General features: G+C 55.0%; 1 protein-coding gene across 1 annotated transcript in view; it reads right to left on the bottom strand.

Annotated features, from left to right (window-relative positions):
* FOXO4 (forkhead box O4) overlaps positions 1-130 on the bottom strand; it is a 4,262-nt gene extending 4,132 nt beyond the window's left edge. The window contains exon 1 of the mRNA XM_018572611.1: positions 8-130. Coding sequence (XP_018428113.1) covers positions 8-130 — 123 coding nt within the window. The remainder of the gene's footprint in view (positions 1-7) is intronic.
* Between the last annotated feature and the right edge of the window lie 836 nt (positions 131-966).

The following is a 966-nucleotide window of genomic DNA, read 5'->3' as shown; positions in this document are numbered from 1 at the left end:
ACCTCACTCCGGCCCCGCCCCCGGCTCGGTACCGCTCGCTATCTGTCACTTTCTCTTTTCTTTTCTTCTCCAACAAAACTTCCCGCTGACGTTTCTGTTTACCAGTGCTCAGGAGAGGCGGGGCGCGCATGTGCGTGGTGACGTCGCAAGGCGCAGCGCGGCGCACCACGGGAAATGTAGTTAGGGAGGTTTTGTTAGTGGTGGGTGGTGCGCGGGGCGGGGACTACGATTCCCAGGAGGCGCTGGGCAGCCATCTTCAGTGAGGGCGGGGACCTCTCTTCCCATGATGCAGTGCGGTGAGCTGATCTGTGACCGGTGTTCCATCGCAAAAGCCAATTTGTGACATAACACGGGGCTCTGGAGCTGGCAAGTGGTCGCTGGCAAGGTGGCAGCGGAGAATGCTGAATGACCGCAGGCCGCAAATAGTCTCTGGGAAGATGGCGGCGATAGAGATGACCTCAGGCTCCGGGGGAAGGTGGCTGCGCCGTAAGAGGTCAGTGACTGAACCGGAAGTAGTCTCCGGGAAGATGGCCGCAACAGACTGCCAATCATCTCAGGGAAAATGGCTTAACCGGACGTCTGTAGCTAGCTGTATTCTATCGAAAGTTCCAACTCCTCGAGTTTTCCAACCATCTGATTTCCAGTTTAGTTAGAAGAGGTGTAGCCAAGAAGGCTGTACAGCACGTGCGCCACCACCGGTGATCTTCGGCAAGATGGCGACGGGAGATCACGGGAGCGGAGAACGGTGTTCTATCGAAAGTTCCAACTTATCGAGTTCTCCAACTGCCTGACTTCCGGTTTAGTTAGAACTAAGAGGTTTGGGCAAGAAAGTTCTTCTGCACGAGCGCCAGCCGCGACAATGACCTATACACATACACCACAGCAATGAGGTAATAAAATGAACTAGGATCACACTCATCCAGCACGTTATTCTGAGTTGCCCCACTGAAGCGGTGGCCATATTGA

This window comes from Nanorana parkeri, unplaced genomic scaffold (genome assembly GCF_000935625.1).
Source record: "Nanorana parkeri isolate BGI_ZX_2015 unplaced genomic scaffold, ASM93562v1 scaffold2085, whole genome shotgun sequence".
In the NCBI taxonomy this organism is placed as follows: Eukaryota; Metazoa; Chordata; class Amphibia; order Anura; family Dicroglossidae; genus Nanorana; species Nanorana parkeri.
The sequence above is the reverse complement of the archived record's forward strand: the minus strand, read 5'-3'. Positions and strand labels throughout refer to the sequence as shown.